This window comes from Anticarsia gemmatalis, chromosome 29, assembly GCF_050436995.1.
Source record: "Anticarsia gemmatalis isolate Benzon Research Colony breed Stoneville strain chromosome 29, ilAntGemm2 primary, whole genome shotgun sequence".
NCBI lineage: Eukaryota > Metazoa > Arthropoda > Insecta > Lepidoptera > Erebidae > Anticarsia > Anticarsia gemmatalis.
This window is the reverse complement of record NC_134773.1, coordinates 1,526,898-1,546,207: the sequence shown is the minus strand read 5'-3', so window position 1 is coordinate 1,546,207 and position 19,310 is coordinate 1,526,898. Positions and strand designations below refer to the sequence as shown.

Sequence of the window (19,310 nt, the reverse complement as noted above, 5' to 3'; positions counted from 1 at the left end):
CGTTTGTTTTACTCATGGATAATGTGTTGTGCATGTAAAACGTAAGTAATACGCAAATGTAACGCACATTATACGCAAGTTAATACGATTCACGTATTAGAAACGCAGGAAGTACGCACGGGATACGCATAAACAACCACTTACACGCCTATGACAGCATAGCGCTCACCCAGAAAACGTATGCAAGACGCGTGTCAAACGCTCGTTCCACGCTATAATATCGCATAGCATACGCTGAATATTATAACATGAACTTAAGGGAGTATAATTAGGTTAAATACTTTATAATAAAACAAATAAATAAGGTATATCATTTATTTTAATTAAAACTGTACAATATAATAAAAATCATTAAATAATTGTGGTGATTTCCACTATGTAGTCAGGCAACTAGACTTAAATATATAGCAAAATAATACATACATAATACCATATCTAAGAATTGCTCTTGTGACTGGACTTTTACAAACATACAAACAACGGACACAAAGTACAACCAGACCTGAAACAACTATTTGTGGATCGCACAAATTATTGTTCCGTGTGGGAATTGAACCCACGACCTGCCGACAATGGTAGTGACGTGGCGACCACCTTAACCGCTGCGCCATGAAAAATCACCACAATTATTTACAAAATCCCTGTTTTTTATAACAATTCTTTACATTGGCAACATTCAGTCATTTTAACATACTTATACCCGTGACTTTGTCTGCATTCGCAGATATATTTTAGATACAACCATTTTTCCTTAAATTTATACCTCTATACAACTCATATTCTCTTTAACAAAAAAAATATAAATTTTTAAACAATCAAAAAATGGCACCAATATTGCTTATTTAATAATAAAAGAAAATTAATAATTATAAAATATATCTTAAAAAATGTAAAAAAATACGTATTACTACGTATATAGAATAGAAAAAAACCATTAATGTCCCACTGCTGGGCAAGGGTCTCCTCCCGTAATGAGGGAGGGGTTAGGCCTTGAGTCCACCACGCTGACCAAGTGCGGGTTGGGGACTTTGCCTGCCTTCAATAAATAATTAAAATAGATTTCTACGTAAATACTTTGATAAAAAAGATTTGCGTTTAGTTATTCTTATCTCAAACTATTTTCAAAATGTATTTATAAAAGAAACTGTCTTCCGTATTACATATTTGGTCCCGTGATAAAAAATCACGCCTTTTATACACGAAGGTATTGGCAGAGGGTGTTTGAAATGCGCTCATAGCCAGTTGCGCTCACCAATTGGTAAGCGATCCGTGGGTTAAGCAAACCTTGGCACGGTCATTCAAGAGATGGGTGACCACATATTGGTATTTGAACTGGCTGCCTTTAACAATGTTAGTCCCATGTAATAGGAGGCCTATTGGTATATACCGGGCAAGTTACTAAACTCCGAGCTACTATTGACAATATTGTTAAACAAATAGCAGTTTTCGCGAACCGGGAATACAACCCGAAACCTCGTGATCATTTGTATACACGACTACAATCTTTACAAAAAGAATATATCATATTAAATGATCAAGATGAATATTATTACAATTTACCCTAAAAATAGGGTTTTTAATAAAAAATATTTCAAAATTAAAGCCACAAAAATTGCGCTTAAAATACAAGCAACGCCATCTATGTTTGTTATCTGTCAACTTTTTCTTCTGAACCATTAGTTAGTGGTACGACAGTCGCTCGGTAGATGGCACTACTATGGTCTGGCAGCATCTTCTCGGCTTCAGGTGTTGGATCTTGGGAAGTACTCTTTTCAGCTAAAAACGAAAGAAAATGTATTTATTTTACTGTATTTGTTTGAAAAAATGCAAATATGGTAGCTTGAGAAGGGTTTAAAGACAACACACCAATGACTTTTCCAAATTATGTGTGTATAAGAAATAATTATCACTTGTTCCAACGGTGAAGGAAAATCATCGTGATGAAACCTTTCGTTACTGAGTGACTAAGCCCCGGTTTCTGAGGAATATATAACGGTAGTTTTTCTATTCAATAGCGTCAAAACTCATACAAAAAAAACGCTATTGAATAGATAAACTACCGCTAAGTGTACTCACGAACCGAGGGTTATTTGAAACTTGACATTTGCTATAAAGATTCCTTAGTAAATTTCCTTCCGAAGGGAGTGTAATTCGCCGCGGGCAAAGCCGCGGGCTGAAAGCTAGTTATATTATAACTCTTACCTTCCCGATCCGACTTAGTAACTAAATAGAACAACACAGCATGTATCGCCGAGCCCAGCACTGCGACGGCGGCGAGCACCCGGAACGAACCCCGGCCCCCGAGCCACGCGTACAGCTGACCTCCAACCAGTGAGCCTATGGCGAAACCTGCAATATAATGTTAGAATTATAATATAAATAATATATAATGTATAATATTACAGTTGTTATATACGAAGATGTGTGTAGAGTATGAAATACGCGAATGAATGAATGAGTAATTATGTGAAAGAATCAGTAATTTAATGATTTAGTAATTGAGGGAATGAAAGAGACATTGACTTAATTAATGAATAAGTGAAGAAATAATTGAGTGAATGAATAAATAAATTAGGATATGTGTGAGTGAATGAATGAATAAGTGAAGAAGCAATTGATATAATGGATGTACACACCCATTCAATCAATTGGGAACTAAGGGAATTAAAGAGTAATTGAATGAATGAAAAATAAATAGAGCGAAGGAATGGATCGAATCAATAATTATAATTAATTCGTAATTGACCGAATAAATTAGTAACTGAGTAAATAAACGTGTCGTTGTTTAAATAACAGAGTGAATGACTGAACGAATGTCTCACCGACGCCATCGTCCATGCCGGCGACGATGCCCTGCACCGTGGCGGAGTACCCCTCGGGCGCCACGTGCGCCGCGTAGCCCACGATAGTGGAGTAACACAGCGCGTATGTCGGCCCTTGCATTATACCCTGTAGGAAAATATAGTAAGGATGACGTAAACACCAAAATTTCTTAATTATAAACACAATATAAAAGTATTTCAGTTAAACAACTACTATAATATTAGGTCGGGGAAAAAGTCTTTTCGCATTATAGTATGTATGAACTTGTAATAAAATCTTTTCTCTACACAAAAAAGCTCGATATTTGGGTACATCACGAGCTCACTGAAAGAAACCTAATGAACCGTGTACTCATTTGTGATTCTTGAAGCCAAAGAGATTTTATCACAAGTTCATACATACATATGCGAAAAGACTTTTTAACCGACCTAATATGTTTTCTATTTTTCATTTCGCTAAGGAGTGAAAGAAACAAAACTCTTTACAAGCCTTTCATAACTTCATATATTTTTATGAATAAGAGAGGAAATATTTAAGCGTATGTACATTTGAAAAGGATCAAGGAGCTCGTGGCTTAGTTAACAACAGCCGCGCGGATCTATCTCTGAGGTAAAGCTACGCTTGCCGAGTTTGTTCTGTGGATGGGTGCAATCAAATACATATCGAGTTCCTCCGTGTTTCTGAAAGGCACGTTAAAGTGTGGGTCCTGACTGTCATTTTCGAAGATCTTTGACAGTCGTTAACAGTAGTCAGATGCTTGAAAGTCTGATAACCAGTCTTACTTAGTATTGTGTTATAACCCAGGTAACTGTGTTGTGGAGGTCAGATAGACAGTCACTTCATGTAAAATACTGGTATTCAGCTGCATCCGGTGAGACTGGAAGCCGACTCCAACATAGTTCTCAAAAAAATATTTGATATTTTAATCAACATTCTTTCATAAGTCTTACCTCAATAAACACGAGATGCCACGGGTTTCTAATCAGTGAGATGAGCAGCATCCGTACTCCGTAGCAGAACAGAGAGACCGTGAGCGTTGTGCCGTAGCCCCAACGTTTTAATATTTTACCTGAAATACATACATACATAATATTCACGGCTGTTATACCTGAAGATGTAGGCAGAAGTGCATGAAATACACCGCGTTTAGGCTATGCAATGTTAGTCCCATGTACGAGGCGCCCATAGCCAGTTGCGCTCACCGGTCGGTAAACGATCTGTGGGTTAAGCATCCCTTGGCGCGGTTATTCCATAGATGGGTGACCGCATAGTGGTATTTGAGCAGGGCGTCTCCGTGCTTCGGAGGGTACGTTAAAAGTCGGTCCCGGCTGTTATCTTCTAAGATAACAGTCGTAAAGCCATGTCAAAGGCCTCTCGGGCGGCTTGAACAACTTTGACACTAGGTTGACCACTAACCATACGACAAATAAAATAATAAGTCCCATGTAATAGGGGGCGAGCTTATAGCCATTTACCGGCCCCGTTACCAAGCTAAGAGCTGTTTTGCTCTGCCCCCCAAGGTCTAGAGTACGCAAAGGAGGGGATGATACAAAGGATCAGTAGTGGTCGAAGTCAGCCGGCTATTAGCTGACACACCGCGCGTGTAAGGGGAAAGCAAAGTCCCCTCGCCGCGCTCACTCCCCGCGCCCGCGAACAACATCGCTCTCTCAGAGCACTAGCGTTATACTGTACCGTACTAGGAACGTGCGATACTGCGGTCCGGGATCTATTAGTGGCACCCTAAGTAACCGAGGGTGTCACCTATCAAACGGAGTAGAGGAGAAAGGCACAAGCTCTCTCCGGGTTGAGTCTCAGTAAGGCAAGATGTATGTGGGGGGCACTGGTGTGTTTTCAAGGTCCCAGAGCTCCTACATCCAAACATCAAAGAAGGTTACCGGGGTGGTTTTTAGTGGCAGCACCACATAACCCGGGTTTTTCCCCCAGGAAATTCGGGTACCCAAAAGGATTTTTACCTTCGAAAAAAAAAGGTAGTGCGATACTGTGTGTGTGGAAAGGTGGCTATTATTAATAAACAATACTAACCAGAAAAGAAGAAAAACAATAGTTCTCCGATGAACGACTCTGCTGCGACTACAACGCCCTCTATTAGTTTGATCTTGGCTGTATGGCCGGTTGTCTCTGCTAGCTCCTCTAAAAACCTATAAAAAATAATTATTATTAGCTTGGAAATACTGTATTCTTTCAAAGTTATGTGTGTATAAGCTTATATTAGGCTTTAGTTATGTTATTGGACAAAAAACAGTAGGTTATTTAGTGACATTGTATTTAAATGTAAATTTCATAAATATCCGTTCAAAAGTTTTTGGATATAAAAGTAACAAATATATTAGGTCTGGGAAAAAGTCTTTTCGCATTATAGTATGTATGAACTTGTAATAAAATCTCTTCTCTACACAAAAAAGCTCGATATTTGGGTACCTCACGAGCTCACTGAAAGAAACCTAATGAACCGTGTACTCATTTGTGATTCTTGAAGCCAAAGAGATTTTATTACAAGTTCATACATACTATAATGCGAAAAGACTTTTTCCCCGACCTAATACATCGACGCAAATTTTCGTATTTTTAAAAGTATAGTTTAATTCATATAGCTATATCACTAAATGTGATTTCAGTTACATTTAGCATAGAGTTAAAAACCCGTGATTATATGATATTTTTTCATAAAGTAACCCCTATAGGAATTTTCGAAAGTTTAATTCGACTAACAAAATGGCGATAATTGTTTCGTGTCTGATTGTACTTTGTGTCCGTTGTTTGTATATTTGTAAAAGTCCCCCGCGACACAAGAGCAATTAGTGCGGGAGTTGTCTTTAATAAGTATAAAATAAAAAGTATTTCTATACTAACCAAAACATATAATAAATAATAAAACTATCGAAGGTCCCGGCGACGACCGCGAATGTGATGAACACCATTACTTTAGGAATCTTCAGGACTTCCATCAGCGCCTTCCCTGAGTCTTCAGGACTTGATAGAGAAGGTAGCTGTTATTAAATAATACAATTTATGGCACAATTATATTTTAAGTTTAATATTCCACTACTATAAGTTAAGTTATTAGTTAAAAGTAATTTATGTCGTAAGGGATATTATACTATTAAAGATTATTTAGATGATAACAAAGCTTGGGACTGTGCTGCTTCTACCAAGTCTATTTCAAAATAATGTACTTATTACAATTTGATATTATGACATTGTTATTAATTTATTATGACATTGTTATTAATTTGTTATATTTCATTAATATGACATTGTTATTAATTTGGAAATATTGACTTTTAAAAAGAGCAAGCCGTGAGTTTCTTGCCGTTTCTTCTCACGAGCAACAGCTTTTCCGAAACGGTGGTAGATAAAATATTTTGAGGATTTCAAATACTTGTCAAAGTTTATGAAATAAAGAATCTTTGACTTTGACTTTATACTCGGGCCATTTCAAACGTGCGAACTGAGTCACGTCATTGTATCGAACTGTCTCTTGCTCGCACTTGTACATTGTCACATTCATTTAATTTTTTGGGTTATCGCGTAGTTCGCACGTTTATTATTCTCCGTATTTCAATAATCTCCCGCTAGATGTCACTATCCACAATATATATCCCCTAGTTACTAGATGGCACTAGTAGCGCGATGACTTAATGCTAATAATTTCCCCGCTAGATGTCACTACTAACTTTGACACCAAGTAACTTAACACTTTTGTCACTAGATGGCATTACAACTTCTAAAACATTTCCCTACTAGATGTCGCTACTCACCGTAAGCGCTCTACAGCTGATAAGGTCCACAATAGTAGCAACTATGACGATGATGAAAGCCGGCGTAAAGTCCTTGTAACCGTCGGAGACGCTGTCTATGAGCCAGCCGCCGAGCAGCGCCGTCATACCGTACCCAGCAGTACCCCAGGCACGCTGGGCACCATATTTAGAACCACGATCGGGACCTACAAGACAAATAATAAATTTAATAAATAAAATATCGTCATTGGCCAACCCACACACGGTCATTCGATTCCAAACTAAGCAGAGCTGGTACTGTAACCAGATAACTGATAAACATACTCATATACTTGTATATACATACTTATATACATAAATTAACAATCAGGCTCAGAACAGATACTCGCGCTCATCATACAAATTAGTCCCAGATGGGATTCGAATCCACTACACACGGCGCTACGGTTATTTCGGCGAGGCGACCGCTTTAACCACTGTGCCATACGTGCAATTTAACCCATTAATATCCCACTGCTGGGCAAGGGTCTTCTTCCGTAATGAGGGAGGGGTTAGGCCTTGAGTCCACCACGCTGGCCAAGTGCGGGTTGGAGAGTACTTACATATTGTTCAAGAACTGTTCTAAAGAACTCTCAGACATGCAAGGTTGCGTATGTTTTCCTTCACCGTTGGAACAAGTGGTAATTATTTCTAATACGCACATCACTTGGAAAAGTTATTGGTGTGTTGCCTCGGGTTCGAACCCGCAACCTCTTGCCATCGCCCAGCAGTGGGACAATAATACGCTATTAATAACAGTATTTTACTTCAATAATAATTAACTTACCCAAAACATCAAAGCAGACCGCATCTCCGATACAATTAGCCACATTAAAAGCCACAGTACCGACACACATTAATACGACGAAAGCCCAAAAAGCGGCCGTCATATAAAAATGTTTTTTCTCTATAGCAACACTCTCTGTCACATTATCCAAACTCCTTTCCGTCCTATCGTGTTCATAGCACATCAAATCGCAACCGTCTTTCGGAGCACAAATTATTTCTCCACTTTTCAAATCGTAAAAATCCATAGACAATATCTCACAAGAAGAATTGTAAACTTCGTTGTCTATGTACACCGTGTTTATGTATGACGTATTTGACAGATAAACGTCAAAGTCACCGACCATAGAGCAGTTCCAGTGACAGTTGTATTTTTCTAAAATAGTGTTGTTGTTGTATTGTTTTAGATAGACTGTGTCGTTTAGTCGATGTATCGATTCTAGTTTTGAGTCGATTGTTTCTGGGTCTGGCATAGGTAGGAACCATAGACAACAGTAGGAGCCCGACATTACTGTGATTAATAACATGAAGACTAGTTTTCTGTGTGCCTGAAAATTAGAAAAAAAAACATAAATTAATACAAAAAATATAATAAATTGTATGTTTTGTATTATGGCATGCAGGTAGATGTAATAACGTAGGCATCCCGCTAAGAAAGGATTTCGATCAATTCTACCCCCAAGGGGATAAAATAGGGGATGAAAGTTTGTATGAAAATTCTGTCATAAGTCACAAACCATGCGGACGAAGTCGCGGGCAAAAGCTAGTATATAATAAGGTCCTTCACCTGATTATTTATAAATAACTGAATAACATTTTAACATGTTTTCCTCAAGATGTAAACAGAATATAAGTACGTTTTATTTTCGTACAAATGCATTACTGCATTCTATAAAGATTTCACGTGCTATATACATTTACATTATAAGCCCCATCTAATAGGGGGTGAGCCATAAACCAGGCACGTTATCCATCCATACTAATAATATAAATGCGAAAGTAGCTCTGTCTGTCTGTCTGTCTGTCTGTCTGTCTGTCTGTCTGTCTGCTACTCAATCACGCCTAAACTACTGAACCAATTTGCATGAAATTTGGTATGGAGATATTTTGATACCCGAGAAAGGACATAGGCTACTTTTTACCCCGGGAAAATGACGCATTTCCCGGGAAAATTCAGGTGGCGAACGAAGTCGCGAATAATCAATATTATAATTACATTAAATTAACAAAGTTCCGTTGTCATGGCAACTGTTTTAATGGCGGATATGCCTTAGCGACTTAGCGACTTCGTTATATTAAGAGATATAAATAATTTTAAGAATATTTTTCGTGAAAAAAAAAGTATATTTTATATCATCACGCTACGACCAATAGGAGCAGAGTAACAGTAAAAAAGTGTTACAAAAACGTGGAAAATTATGACCCATTCTCTCTTATGTGACGCAAGCGAAGTTGCGCGGGTCAGCTAGTACTTAATATTATAAATTTAATGTGAAAGTAACTCTGCCTGTCTGTCTGCTACTCAATCACGCCTAAACTACTGAACCAATTTGCATGAAATTAGGTATAGAGATATTTTGATACCCGAGAAAGGACATAGGCTACCCCGGGAAAATGACGCATTCCCATGGGAAAATTCAGGTGGCGGACGAAGTCGCGGGTAAAAGCTAGTTTTAATATATTTTTATTCGTTACAATATAAACTCTAAACGGTCAATAAAATTTAATGTTAAACGACACTTACCGGCCAGAAATCCACGACATATCCGAACAATGGTTTAGCAGCGGCCCACAGCAGGGGCAGGACTGCGGTCACCATTCCCATGACGGATGGGGAGACGCCGAGCTGACGGCCGAACACATTGATCTGAGGGAGGATCGGCCCGAGTGCTGGGGACAAAAAGAAAACACGTTATTTTTAACCCTCACTACATATCGTCGGAATAATAGTAGAACTCTGATTTTGGCCAAATTGACCCTATACCATTTTTGTCATCCCCAAAATATCCGCATCTTTTGGTCTAACAAATATTCCTATATTTTAACCCAATCTAAAATTACGGCCATTTTTGTAGAAATGGATAACTTGGTTTTTGATTTTTATAATATTTTTGGTTCATTAAGGAAATTTGATTGATCTATTATAAAATTAAGAGCAAACATGCCTAAAGCATATAAAACTGTTGACATTAAAAATGTTCTCCTTTTGTTAGGGATATCAAAAATAGTGGCAAAAAAACAGAACCGAAATCGCGAATTTCTCTAAACTTCAATTATTGAGTCATTTAGGTAGTTCTTCTATTAAACCGACGATATAATATTACTTTACTCCCTCCGTGACGCCGTTTAGGTCGCCACGCCGCTACCATTAAAACTACCCGTCTAACCGTATCCCGTCGCAGTGGTTAACGTGGTCACCTCGCAGCAATAACCGTAGCGCCGCGAGTAGTTCGAATCCCACCCGGGACAAAAAATTGTGTGATGAGCACGAGTATTTGTTTTGAGCCTGGTTGTTAATGTATCTATATAAGTATGTACTTAGAAGTATATAAGTATGTTTATCAGTTATTTGGTTACAGTACAAGCTCTGCTTAGTTTGGAATCAAATGACCGTGTGTGAGTTGTCACAAAATATTTATTTGTGGGTTCGATTCCCACCCGGAACAATTATATTATTCAATCGAACCACAAATAGTTTTTTCGGGTCCGGTCGTACTTTGTGTCCGTTGTTTGTATGTTTGTAAAAGTGCCCGCGGCACAAGAGCAATTTTTAGTGCGAGAGTTGTCTTTTAAAACACTAACGTCGTCCACAGAACAACCTCGGCAAGCGTTGCTTAACCTCATATTATTATATTGATCCGTGACTGTTGTTACTAAGCCTTCTCACAATCGTATTATTTATTCACAAGTATATTTAAAATAACATTGGTGAAGAGCTTTCAGTGATTTTCCTTGATTTCACATGAGATTTCGCTTAGCGAATTTCTTAGAAATATACGAGAAAATGATAGGTACAGTGTACTCAGAGAATTTGGTTTATTTCTTTGTTACTCCACATCCATACTAATATTATAAATGCGAAATTAACTCTGTTTGTCTGTTACACAATCACGCCTAAACTACTGAACCAATTTGCATGAAATTTGGTATAGAGATATTTTGATACCCGAGAAAGGACATAGGCTATTTTTCATCCCGGGAAAATGACGCATTCTCATGGGGAAATTCAGGTGGCGGACGAAGTCGCGGGTAAAAGCTAGTACCTATATACAATTAATTAATCAGTCTAGTCTTTCTTCCAACTATGTTGGAGTCGGCTTCCAGTCTCACCGGATGCAGCTGAATACCAGTGTTTTACATGTAGCGACTGTCTATCTGACCTCCACAACACAGTTACCTGGGTTATAACATGATACTAAGTAAGACTGGTTGTCAGACTTTCAAGCTTCTGACTACTGTTAACGACTGTAAATAATCTTTGAAAATGATCACGCCACAATTTAACGCGCCTTCCGAAACATGGAGGAACTCGATATGTATAATATGGTCACCCATCCACAGAACAACCTCGGCAAAGCTTAACCTGACTGATCGATCCGCGCGGCTGTTTGAACAAGTGATAATTATTTCTAATACACACATAACTTGGTAAAGTCATTGGTGTGTTGCCTCGAGTTCGAACCTGCAACCACTTGAGTGGGGGTACCAAATTATACCACTCGGCTATCACCAACCCCCGGTTTCTGAGGTACATTTAGCGGTAGTTTATTTATTCAATAGCGTTTTTTTATATGAGTTTTAACGCTATTGAATAGATAAACTACCGCTAAATGTATTCAGAAGCCGGGGGTAAATGATTTTCTTTACATAAATTTACTGTGTGACCTTTCCTTTTACAAATGAAGCCATTATATACCAAGGGATTAAAAACCTTTTTGCTTCCACGTGCCTTGTTACAAAATATTCCATGTTGTTTATAATAAGACAAAAGAAGTTCCTTATTTCTATGGCTACTAGAGGCCGCCCGCGAGTTCGTCCGCGTGGAAACCCTTCCCGTGTAAATCCCGATCCCTCGGGAACTCCGGGATAAAAGCCTATGTGTTATTCTAGGTCTTCAGCTACCTACATACCAAATTTCATCGTAATCGCTTCAGTAGTATTCGCGTGAAAGAGTAACAAACATCCATACAGACTTTCGCATTTATAATATTAGTAGGATTTAAATGAAAAGTACCTTAATAAATACGGGTATATTTTCTTTGAAATTTGAGGAAAAATTTGTGTAAAAACATCCTCATTATATTATATCTTTACTGTTTTAATAATAAACATGTTGTAAGCCCTAATTAGTTATACAGTGTGTTGTCTTCACTCATATACAGTTACAACATTGATTGTAAGTGAACACTGTATAACTAATCACAGCTTACAACACGTTTATTAGTAAGATATTTTCAAATTAGTGATAGCCGAGTGGTATATAAGTTATTTTATTATATTGGTCGAGTGTTCAAAATATAGGCAACTAACCAATGACTTTTCCAAGTGATGTGTGTATTATAAATAACTAGCTGACCCGCGCAACTTCGCTTGCGTCCAATAAGAGAGAATGGGTGAAATTTTTCCCCTTTTTTGTAATATTAATTACTGGTACTCTTCTCCTTTTGGTATCAAAATATATCCATACCAAATTTCATGCAAATTGGTCCAGTAGTTTAGGCGTGATTGAGTAACAGACAGACAGAGTAACTTTCGAATTTATAATATTAAGTATGGAATTATGGATGATCACTTGTCATCATTGTGAGGGAAAACATCGTGATGAAATCGTGCATGTCTGAGAGTAGTTAGTAGTTCTTTAACCTCCGGTTTCTGAGGTACATTTTGCATTACTGTCCCAATGCAGTGCAAGGGTCTCCTCCCAAAAGAAGGGGGGGTTAGGCCTTGAGTCCACCACGCTGGCCAAGTGCGGGTTGGGGACTTTGCATGCCTCAATAAATGTATTAAACAAATTTTAGGCATGCAAGGTTTCCTCACGATGTTTACCTTTACCGTTAGAGCAAGTGATAATTATTTCTAATACACACATAACTTGGAAAAGTCATTGGTGTGTTGCCTCGGATTCGAACCTGCGACCACTTGCGTGGGAGGTCCAACTTATACCACTCGGCTATCACTGATACCTACATAAAATGTCTGCCAGTCTCCATGTGAACACAGCGTGATGTTTGGAAATACCCACTACAATGCAGACGGTTTTACAACCAGGATTATGAACCATTTAAATTATGGCCATACTCATATAAGACTGATAAAACAGTGTTATATGATAAACTCTAGATAAATATTGTATAACAATTTATTTTATAATTTCCTAACATAATTTGGAAGAATAAAAGACACGATATAAAGAATTATCTTTTCACCCACGGCTTTGCCCGTGAGGAATTTTAAACAATCCTCTCTTAGTGCTCCTCTACACTTTCTAAGGAATGTTCATAGCAAATGTCAAGTTTGTACGCTCAGTAGTTTCGACTGTGCGTTGTCCATCAGTCAGCCTGTCAGTCACTCAGTAACGAAACTATCCTTCTGTTGATATTCTGCTACGGCGACTTGTTTTATTGCCCGGTTACTCTCATAGTCCGGTTTGATGCCTAAACCGACACGACCAGTAAGAGGTAAGGCGCTGGAGCGACGATCTCAACTTCCTAACTCCTCCTAACGGCAGTTTCTGAGGAATTCTTCACAGAAAATAGGATGTTGTTACATGTGACAGTTCCGCGACGTAATTTCCGTCATATGCCTGCCTAATATCATTTCGCTTTGAGCCACGAGCTCCTCATCATTTACAGTTAATCTATATATACAACACTCAAATGTGACGGACTGACTGACTGACATAGTGATCTATCAACGCACAGCACAAACCACTGGACGGATCGGACTGAAATATGGCATGCAGGTAGATGTTACGACGTAGACATCCGCTAAGAAAGGATTTTGATCAATTCCACTCCTAAGGGGATAAAATCTTTCTATCTATTGGTTGGTTAGTGGTAAACCTATTGTCAAAGTTGTTCAAGCCGCCTGAAAGACCTTTGACATGGCTTAACAACCGGTACCGACTTTTTACGTGCCTTCCGAAGCACGGAAACGCCCAGTTCAAATTCCACTATGCGGTCACCCATCTATACAATGACCGCGCAAACGGTTGCTTAACAGATCGTTTCCCAACCGGTGAGCGCAACTGGCTATGAACGCCTAAAAATAGGGGATGAAAGTCTAATATATAAAATTCTCGCGTCACAGTTTTCGTTGCCATACTCCTCCGAAACGGCTTGACCGATTCTCATGAAATTTTGTGAGCATATTGATTAGGTCTGAATTGAATCGGCCAACATTTATTTCTCATACACCTAAGTGACACTATTTTTTTATATGGCAAAGCAACGTTTGCCGGGTCAGCTAGTTTGTATATAATTTCTACTAGCTGACCCGCGCAACTTCGCTTGCGTCACATAAGAGAATCATAATATTCCCCGTTTTTGTAACATTTTTCACTGGTACTCTGCTCCTATTGGTCGTAGAGTGATGATATATAGCCTATAACCTTCCTCGATAAATGGGCTATCTAACACTGAAAGAATTTTCCAAATCGGACCAGTAGTTCCTGAGATTAGCAAGTTCGAATAAACAAACTCTTCAGCTTTATAATATTAGTATAGATTGTCAGTTACAAACCGAGCAGACGAAGACGCGGGGAACAGCTAGTTAGTATATAAACTCTTTTGACAGGGGCAGCTGTTAACTAGATGGAGTGCCTCTAGAGTACTCTCGACCGATATTATATAATCAAGTAGTTAGTATGTGGGAGAGAAGAGTCCTTGACAGTCAAACGTTTGGGGACTATCGACTTGTGACGTCATATCCGCCTTCATCCATAGTCCTAATATTAGGTCGGGGAAAAAGTCTTTTCGCATTATAGTATGTATGAACTTGTAATAAAATCTTTTCTCTACGCAATAAAGCTCGATATTTGTCTACCTCACGAGCTAAAGGAAACCTAATGAACCGTGTACTCATTTGTGATTCTTGAAGATTTTATTACAAGTTCATACATACTATAATGCGAAAAGACTTTTTCTCCGACCTAATATTATAAATGCGAAAGTAACTCTGTCTGTTACTCAATCACACAATACAAGTTTAATAATTTTTCGTTAACAGTCAATTAGCAAGTTGTTAGTCAAACTACAAACTAGTTTTGCTTCATTTAAATTCCTAGAACTTGTCAATTGCAATTTCTATAAATAGACTGTCATTTTACATACATTGTATAAGAGAATCATAGTACTATATCTTACCCTCCTCTCTTCCCCCCTTGTCTGCCCCCCTCTGCGGTCAACTACACGTTCAAGAACTTAAGTACTAGTTTCACACACTAATAACCCCCGGTTTTTTGAGTACATTTAGCGATAGTTTATCTATTCAACAGCGTATAATAGGGGCGTAAGAGCTAATTACTAAACTTTAATGATTTTAGGTACTTAAATATGAGTATACCAATGTAGTAGTATTGGTTGACGTTTGAAAGGTACCAACGATAAATTAAGTGCTTGATCATAAACGTATACATATTTCCTGGTGCGATATACTACTGAATGTAAACTACTAATAATACGACCTCAATAGCGTTAAAACTCATTTAAAAAAAACGCTATTGAAATAGATATACTACCGTTAAATGTACTCAGAAACCGGGGGTAAGGGTCTCCCCACATTTATCGACGCGAAATCGGTTTAAGCCGAGTGCGTATCACTCTTTGGCAAAACGCCGTTCAGCCGTTGCGACGCGTCGTCTGAGCGTCTGAAAGGTATTAATAACACCCTTAATTCGCAGATATAAAGGTTTTTTTAACCGGCATTAGCCGATTCCGAGTCGATTTATATGGGGATATTCTAAAACGCCGATCGCCGATGCTACAAGAAACTATACATATATTTATTTATTTATTACCGCCTTACATTAACAGTATATTTATACTAAACATGTAAGTTATAGGTACATAAAAATAGTACATTAAAACATTGTGAGGAAACCTTGCATGCCTAAAATTTGTTTAATACATTTATTGAGGGCATGCAAAGTCCCCAACCCGCACTTGGCCAGCGTGGTGGACTCAAGGCCTAACCCCTCCCCCATCGTTTGGGAGGAGACCCTTGCCCTGCAGTGGGACAGATATGGGTTATTAAAAAAAAATAGTAGGTCATAAAGTCTCGGGTTCGAACGAAATCGCGAGCTATTCTTGTAATAATTCTAATCCTTCAAGTACCTAAATATCAAGTCATAACAGTCATTATCATAAAGCTTCAAAGATACTGTTTCAGTTTTATTGAGCTGTAAACCAGTCGTAATACTCTCATCTTAAATAAACATTTACATTTGCGACAGCGGAACGAACCGTACTGCAAAATGAGATGTTTTTAGAGTACCATAGCTAATCAACTAGCCATACCTTTCTTCCAATTAATAACAATAAATAAATAAATAAATTTAACCCATTAATGTCCCACTGCTGGGCAAGGGTCTCCTCCCGTAATGAGGGAGGAGTTAGGCCTTAAGTCCACCACGCTGGCCAAGTGCGGGTTGGGGACTTTGCATGCCCTCAATGTTTTAAACAAATTTTTAGGCATGCAAGGTTTCCTCACGAAGTTTTCCTTCACCGTTGGAGCATGTGATAATTATTTCTAATACACACATAACTTCGAAAAGTCATTGGTGTGTTGCCTCGGGTTCGAACCGAGGAGGAGTCAACTTATACCACTCGGCTATCGCTGCTCTTTTTATTAATAACAACAACTAATAAATTCAATAAATGAAAGTTGAGACATTTTTAAGTTTTGGGCTTACAATACATCTATACTAATACTAATATTATTAAGCTGAAGAGTTGGTTTGTTTGTTTGAACGCGGTAATCAGGAACTACTGATCCGATTTGAAAAATTATTTCACTGTTAGATAGCCCATTTATCGAGGAAGGCTATATAACATTACGCTACGACCTATAGGAGCAGAGTAGCAATAAAAAATATTACAAAACGAGGAAAATTTTGGCCCATTCTGAAGTGACGCAAGCGAAGTTGCGCGGGTCAGCTATTTCTATATATAAGGGTTCCCTTCGTGGACAAGTGTAACTCTCACTTGACCGGTTTTTTAACTAACGCATTACTGTCCCACGGCTTGGCGAAGGGCTCTTTACTGAATAAGGAAATGAGGCCTTGAGTCCTCCACGCTGGCCAAGTGCGTGTTAAGGACTTTGTATACCTTCAAGAGCTGTGTTAAACAACTGTCAGACATGTCATTCATCACGATGTTTTCCTTCACCGTTATAACAAGTGATCATTATTTATAATTCACGTATAACTTAGTACTCGTTACTGTATGACAACATGTATGTATGTGAATGAAGCAAGAGAAGTTTGTAAGGATCGTACCAAGTGACGTTATTAAATCTCTGTCCACCCCTATGGGAATAAGGTATGTTTTTATGTATCAATATCTTACTAATATTATAAATGCGAAAGTTTGTGAGTATGTATGCCTATGTATGTATGTATGTATGTATGTTTGTTACTCTTTCACACAAATACTTCTGAACTGATTACGATGAAATTTGGTATATAGGTAGCTGAAAACCCAGAATCACACATAAGCTATTTTTTATCCCGGAGTTCCCGAGGGAATGGGATTTACACGGGAAAGGTTTCTTACTGCTCTTATTATAGCGAAACACGTTATTTCACCTAAATAATAAAGAAATATTATTATCATTATTTATCAACAGACACTCTGATAAAAGTATTGCATTAATTCAATATTAGATAAAATACGCTCAAGAAATGACTACTTCACTTAGTATAAAACAAAGTTGCTTTCCTCTGTCTGTCCCAATTATATCTATGTTTAGATCCAGTGGCCAGTTTCAATGAAACTGACCACCGTAGCCGTAGCATTGGCTAGGACTTTATCATGTTTAGATCTTTAAAACTATGCAACTGAATTTGATGCGGTTTTTTTATAGATAGAGTGATTCAAAAGGTTAATGTGTAAAAGTTGAAAAGGTTTTTGTAAAATAACTTATTATATTGGTACTTCATAATTTCTTATCTAATATACAAAATTCTCGCGTCACAGTTTTCGTTACCATACTCCTCCGAAACGGCTTGACCGATTCTCATGATATTTTGTGAGCATATTGAGTAGGTCTGAGAATCAGCCAACATCTATTTTTCATACTCCTAAGTGACACTATTTTTTTAAATTTATTTGGCAAAACAATGTTTGTCGGGTGAGCTGTGCAAGTATTTCTGACACCTACTCAAATTTTGTATGAGAATGGCTCAAGACAGAGAATGAAATTAATACAGGCTACTTTATTTTTCAAAATGATCATTACACACTTTCTGAGAGTGGTGCAGCCAGTTAATAATTTCTTATTTTTTTTGTATGACCTCCTTTCTAATAAGATATTATTATCTTTCTCAGATGAGTATAGTATACTTGTTGTTTATATTATCACTGTTTATATTATCACTTTCTCTTCACACTAAATTAAAACTGGCAACCATTTTGTACGCATTTTACTTTTAAAATATTAAGTGTACTTTCTTGAACTAACAAAGTGTTTTTTTCTGTTTATTTTCATCAATTTTTTATATAAAATTAATTAGAATATCTAAGTAAATTGTTCAGTAAAATGCATGCCAAATAGTTCTTGGAGGTATTCAACGTCCCCAGCCCGCACTTAATCAACGTAGTGGACTTAAGCCCTTGCCAGAAGACCCTTAGTAAAAGTATTACAAATGTCTACAAGATTTCTACAATAAAAGCATAGATAGCGAAATAGAATCGGCATTCTATAGAAGCTGTTGAGAGTCAGACTATAAAGCAACACTCCAATGACTATCCCAAGTGATTATAAATAATGATCACTTGTTATAACAGTGAAGGAAAACATTGTGATGCAACCTTGCATGTTTGAGAGTTAACACAGTTCTTTATGAAATACAAAATCCTCAAGCTGCACTTTGGCATGTTTGTTAAGTAAAAGAAAAGGGGTTGCCTCTTTCTTTATGTTTTAGAAGATCTTTGCCCAGCAGTGGGACAAATGACATCATTTATAACATAGCTATTTAAATTTGAATGAATATTAAACAAAAATCTTTTTTTTTTCTATTGTAAATTGACAGTATACCTCAATTTTTTTTTAATCAGTTCTCAATTTACAACACTACATTTATCTTAATGATTACAATATTTTATTAATGCTAGAATAAAGTATAGAATAAAATTATCATATCATTATAAAATAATATCCTGAGATAATCAGCCATATCTATTGAATTTTGCCAAACAAGAATCGTAAATAAATTAAAAAAAAAAACACTTACCAGCGAAAAAAAAGAAAAAGTGCAACTTTATAGGCACAAGTCCTTTGTCTATTTTCAATTTCATTTTTAAAAAATCACTTTTAACTTTTTAATATTTATCAGACACACTGAATATTCTATTCAGCCTATAGATTCACTTGATAAAGTTCAACGCACCGTAACAGGAGCATTTTTTTTGTTCAAAACTGGTTTACAAACTTTCTTTTAGTTACGTTCACTGCTTGCGTATTAATCTAATTTTAAAACACGAATATTTATGAAGAACAACACCACAAATTAACGGCAAACAAAGGAATTCTTATTTATTCTTTGCATGTATAAACGCAACGCTCTGTACAGAGTTTAATGTACGTTTTATCGCCACACGACCAACACAAGATTATTTTCAACAACATTATACTGTCATAATAAATGTGACGTTTGCTACGTTTGCTCAGCTGACTGGTATTGCC

General features: G+C 37.4%; 1 protein-coding gene across 1 annotated transcript; it reads right to left on the bottom strand.

Moving 5' to 3' along the window:
• Nucleotides 1-307: 307 nt before the first annotated feature.
• LOC142985189 (major facilitator superfamily domain-containing protein 6) lies at nt 308-19,296 on the bottom strand. Its single transcript, XM_076133209.1, has 10 exons — nt 18,859-19,296; nt 9,151-9,296; nt 7,408-7,954; nt 6,603-6,787; nt 5,695-5,831; nt 4,867-4,982; nt 3,774-3,892; nt 2,823-2,949; nt 2,203-2,349; nt 308-1,776 (listed from the first exon to the last, which is right to left on the bottom strand). The coding sequence occupies exons 1-10, from the start codon at nt 18,920-18,922 to the stop codon at nt 1,649-1,651; spliced, it is 1,716 nt and encodes a 571-aa protein (XP_075989324.1). The 5' UTR covers nt 18,923-19,296; the 3' UTR covers nt 308-1,648.
• Between the last annotated feature and the right edge of the window lie 14 nt (nt 19,297-19,310).